Raw genomic sequence first — 5,737 nt, 5'->3', positions numbered from 1 at the left:
TGAAGGAATTAACAAGCAAACATACAGAGACGTAACAATACCATTTCGATGAACAATCCAAGCCATCCCTACATCGAAGTGCTACTGCATGCCTTATAGTGAGTAATTTTTGTTAAATTCTACACTTCTCATGGTGGTGGTAAATAAAGTAGAAAAGATAGAAGACCTAGAGAACAAATATCACAATTATCATGGTAAGAGAGATTGAGGATTTTTTTAAATATTTCCTTCCAAAATTAAGAACTTAAAACTTTCATAATATTAAAATTTGATTAATTAGCTACGTTTTGATGCCAAGATTATATTTGTATATAGTTTAATTAAATTTTGAATATAACTGTAAAAAGATGTGACATGCAAACTTTGACCTGCCTGTAGTGAGAGTGGTAAGCTATTTGTGAGTGATTTATTGCTATAAAATTAAATGAAAGTAGCAGAGAATCTGTCAGGAATTTAGGGTTTTTATGATAAGTAATTGTAATTGTTTGTCACAATCTGCAAAATTCTAAAAAACGATATATTTTTGATTTCATTTCACATTTTTCAACTTTTGCCACAGATGAATTTGCTATATTTAGTGGTAATGTTGAGAAAATACAAGATAAAGTATACAGTTTTATCTCAAAAAATTTTTAGTATTCATTTGAGAGGTTCTATAAAATTAGAACACAGTAGGATGAAAAAAGAATTTTTTTCATTAGCGTGAAAATGATCTTTCACTAAGACTAAATCAGTAAAGGCTTCATACATTTACAAACAAATCTCTAGTAAAAATATTTTATCATACAAGTTAACATTTTTCTTATACTGAAAATGTATTTCCGATAGATACTTACCTCCTCTCACATAAAAGTCTATCTCTAAGTATTGCTAAAAGAATTTAATAATCAGTGCACCAGTCTTCATATCCCACCAGTTTTGCACCATTTCTGAAAGTGCTTGTATCATGTGACTACTCTCCACCAATAGTATTGCATCACCTATAATAGCATAACTAGCTCCCTCTTTCATTCCCACCCAATCCTCAATTTCAAGAATTAGTAGGTAATAGAATAAAAACAATTGTTTTCGTGGGGAGGAAGGGTGGGAAGTATGTGAGAAGAGATAAGTACTTATCGGAAATACATTTTCAATGTGAGAAAATGACAACTTCCGAAACAGAAAAGGCTAGATTCCCACACTGTAAAGAAAGCAACCACCCAGAATGAATGGGTGTGCTCGGAGATGAAAATGAAGCACACCTGTGGGGTACCACTTTACTTCTGGAACAGGTATACTCTTTGCCCAGGAAATATGAAAGTAACATAAAATGAAAGGTAAAATGTCTTGAACAGGTGTAGACTGTAATGGACCAAAAAAAAAAGGATGGTGCTGAAATAATAGAGTCCAAATTTTCTTCCTCAAGGTGGTAGGCCTCCTCAGAAACATGGTCAGGTGGACGAGGAAAACAAATTGCTGGACGAACGTAAGACTCTAACTCCCTGCGCACCAATGCTTGAACTACCTTGGCAGAAAAAGTCGATCCTGTGTCTTGGAAAATCGTGCCATCTATGATGGGAATATCATTGTCTGCCACATTAAATCTCAAATTCATATTAAAAACATAGATTTTGGAAGTGAGAATTTAGTTTAATGCAAAATTGTAGAAACAACTGGAAACAAATGAGAAATATAAAAATATTGTGAGATTAATCTTGGACTGAAAAGGTAACAAAACACAAAGAAAAACTGTAGTCCCACTCAGAAAAATTAAACACATGTCTAAAATGTGTCCTGCCAAATGAGAAAGTGGGAATTGAGTGGGATTAGCAGAGGGAGCTGGTTATGCAGTTATAGGTTGCACAATACTATTGGTAGAGAGTAGTCACATGATATGTACATGTTCAGAAATGGTGCAAAACTAGTGAGTATAAAGACTGGCATGCTGATAACTAAAATTCTTTTAGCAATGCTTAGAGGGCAGTCAACAATTGAGATAGCCTTTTATGTGAAAGGAGATAAGTCTGTTTGAGAATTTTTTTTTTTGTGTACATCAGACTTGTAATGTTTACTAAAAGCTTGCCAAATTTCATAAACATACACTTAGTACATTCAGTTACAGTATGTATAGTTTCATGGTGGTTATTATGTCTATGAAACTGGCTGAGCCTACATACAAAAACCATGCATAGTTCCCATGATTTGCAAACTGCAGAAAGGTTCATCATAGTTACAAAAACAAAATCATGCACAATCACTAACTACAAAGAACACCTAGCTTGACAGTGTAATTGTTTGTTTGCTTTATTACAAGGCTATACAATGAGCTATCTGCACTCTGTCCACCACAGGGAATCAAACCCCAGAATTTAGTATTGAAAGTCAGTAAACTGTAAATAACAAACCTGATTAACACAGTTTCACCAGACAAAATACAACAGAGTTTCCCAAGAATTTCAGCCACTGCAACATGAAGTTTGATATTATCCATCTCAATAGCTAACCTGAAAAAAATATGTATCAAATAAATATTCTATTGCTACAGCCTCAAATGCATTTTGAAATATTTTCTGTATTCTTTCAAGTTTTATCTACACACAGAATTAGTTTATCAAACATATTTGTTAGCTAATAAAAATGAAAAATTTGTAAAACTAAAAAATGCACAATAATTACATTTCAGTACTTATAACTAGAACATTAGAATTTGAATTTAATTAACAAGTACAATAAATAATTTATAGTGTAATTACATAATAAAGTTCTACACATTTTGACAACATATACAAATTTCACAGATATGTTTTACAGTGATATAAAACTGAACAATTAAGGGCCATGTATAATTTTACACTCTACATGAATTTACATATTCATAAAACATGGTCAAACTTAAACCAGCCACTAGTTGCTTTATATCCATGAGTTAAGGGTCAAGACTTAAGTTGGATACAAATTCAAGGTTGGCAAAATGGAAAATTGGATAAGCAAAATAACATAGATGATTTTCTATAAATTTCAAAAATCCACAGCTTAAATATGCAATCAAATTTATAAATCACATGAGACAAACTGAATATAAATTCATTTTCAAATCACTAAATTTTACTCTTGAAAAATTTTAAACTGTTTGAAGTTCTATCTTAAACTTAAAATGAGGATTTGCTTATTTTACTGATTGAAATGCAAAGCTGCACAATGTGCTATCTGAAATGTGTCAACTGCAAGGAGTAAACCACTAATTTTAATGTTATAAGACTTCAAGCTTACTGTTGAGCCACCAGATAGCATTAAAATGAGGAAATTAGTCCTTAGACAATAGAAATGGAAAGAAAAATGTAAATATGCAAGAATACTAAGTAAAGAGATAAAAGAATGGTTTATCTACAGATGACAGAGATAACAGTGAAGTTCTACTTAAATTGTAGCAAAGACAAATGCTTGATATAAAAATCTGACATAAATGTAACAAACCAATAAAATTTTTGGCATTAAAAATAAAACTTATTGTACACATATATTTCTGTTGCTAACATACCTTATAATTTCTGATGAAATTTGGTCACTATCTTGCTTCACAAGATGACAGAACAAAGGTAAATTATATAATAGGACTTCTACATTTTCTTCTTTTCTTTTGTGCTATAAATACAAGTTTTGTTAAACATATTTCAAACTTGTAACCATCTATAAATCTCTGATTTATCATAAAAAACACACAAATTAACAGTTTAAAAAACTGAGATATTCCATTTGTAAAAAGTAGGATACAAAAGAAAATACAAATAACTGATGTGACATCAGATGCTGATAAAATTTAAATGCCTGCATGTATTTTCTTTTCATTGGTTTTTACTTATTTTGTATTTCATTCATTTAGTTTAACACTATCAGGACAGGCACCTGTATTTTACAGAACCTTTAACCATCATATAAGCATGGTGGTATATGAACTGTAATTCTTAAAGTACTTATATCTTCACAAATTTTGGCAAGCTTTCAGTAAACTTTAAGTCTTTTGCAAATAAAAAATCAGAATTTTTAATTCATTATTTTTACTGAAACTTTCTGTTTAACTTATAGTGTTAGAGTGTTGACTGCTCCGAGTGCAAAATAAATTTAATATCATAAGATTAAGAATACTTTCCTTCATGTGGAAATTTTCATATTTTGTTTGCATAATCCCTAAAATCTCCTAGAGAAATATAATTAAAAAAACACAAACTATATTTTCTCTGTTATTTTTTCTACCCTAACTCAATTTGACCAAACTTGTAACCACACCTCTTTTTTCTTTCTAGAATGACTTCAGATTGTAACATGAGACATTATTTGTTTATCCTAAATAGCTTTAAACTTGTGACAGTATACATCTTTGTTGATATTAAATTTTATTTCCCTTTGAACTGTGTCTAAACTAATATTCCCACCATAAAATTTGATATTACTTAGCTAATGTGCAACTCACGTTACCCTATCAAATTACATAACACATGGTCTACTTGCGAGATACTCACAAGCGTACTTCATGAATTATTTTTAGTATTATTATTATTAATTTTACTGAATCTAACCTTATCTAGCTTAAAACGTTTCTAATCTTTACATTTTAGTTACTTTTATAATACTAAATAAAGAATACACATGAAAACAAGAAATAAAGTACTTATCTGGGTCGTCATCTTTTTTGCTGTAGACTGTCAATGACACTTAACCCTACATTGTTTTTACTAATGGTACTATTGTAATAAATATTTTTTATTTAATCAAATAATGCTCCAAAGAACACAGAATAATAACATGCAAAAATCAGAATAAATATCACAATTATTCTGCTTTCTAACAATGCGACAAGAGCCCGTAGAAATTCAGCTAATCAATGTCTTTCCTGTGAGAATCAAACTTGAACTGGAAGCAAAACTGACAATTATCTGTACAGAAAACAATATACTATAATATGTCATTTGATAGATTGAAACCTTGGCTTTCTATTGGTTATACATAATACAATATTAAGCATCTGAATGAACTTTTGGCAATTTGTGAAAAAGGCTGTGACAGATGGGCATGGTGAGAGGAGTCTCATTTTCTACATTATGGCTCTGAAACCAACTAAGATTGAAAGCTATAAAAATTATGTTTTGTCTAAGTAGTAACCATATTATAATGAGTAATTTACATTGAATTCCAAACTTCTTGAAGGGATGGTAAATAAATTAAAGAAGAGGGAAGACCTAGATAACAAATGTCACAGTTCTCATACTAGGGGAAGATTTAGTTTTTTTAAAAATATTTCCTTATAAAATTAAGAAGTTAAAACTTAAATACTATTAAAATTTGATTTATTAATTATCTTTCAATGCCAAGTTTATTTTTATATATTGATAATAATCTAGTTAATGAAATTTTGAATGAAGCTCTGTGAAAGGTTGTGACATGCACACTTTGACCTACCTAATGCAAAATGGTTAAAAGAAGCTTTGGATGATGAATAACTGTTCATTTTGAATAGTCAAACATTTAACAAGCTTCATTCATCTGCATTAGTTGGATAACAATTTCTTGAATTGAAAGCTGAACAGTATTGAAACTTCTCTTTTGCAGTTGACAGCATCAGTTTATTACTTAACTTCATTGGAGTGATTTATATCTAAAATGTTTATTTCACATAATGCTTACTTATTTGTGCCTAAAAAAAGGATTAAATTGTTTCTAATGTTACCCTGTTTATATATATATATATACGTATATATATATA

General features: G+C 29.9%; 1 protein-coding gene across 1 annotated transcript in view; it reads right to left on the bottom strand.

Moving 5' to 3' along the window:
• The window catches only part of LOC106466680 (serine/threonine-protein kinase ATR-like), a gene marked incomplete at its 3' end in the record, with an annotated part of 134,038 nt that overhangs the window by 29,922 nt on the left and 98,379 nt on the right, over nucleotides 1–5,737 (bottom strand). The window contains exons 18-19 of the mRNA XM_022394744.1: nucleotides 3,518–3,621; nucleotides 2,385–2,483 (exon numbers count right to left, since the gene is read on the bottom strand). Of these exons, the coding sequence (XP_022250452.1) occupies nucleotides 2,385–2,483; nucleotides 3,518–3,621 (203 nt within the window). The remainder of the gene's footprint in view (nucleotides 1–2,384; nucleotides 2,484–3,517; nucleotides 3,622–5,737) is intronic.

The sequence above is a fragment of the Limulus polyphemus genome, unplaced genomic scaffold (assembly GCF_000517525.1).
Source record: "Limulus polyphemus unplaced genomic scaffold, Limulus_polyphemus-2.1.2 Scaffold2342, whole genome shotgun sequence".
NCBI lineage: Eukaryota > Metazoa > Arthropoda > Merostomata > Xiphosura > Limulidae > Limulus > Limulus polyphemus.
Note: the sequence above shows the minus strand (reverse complement) of the source record. Positions and strands in the feature narration are given on the sequence as shown.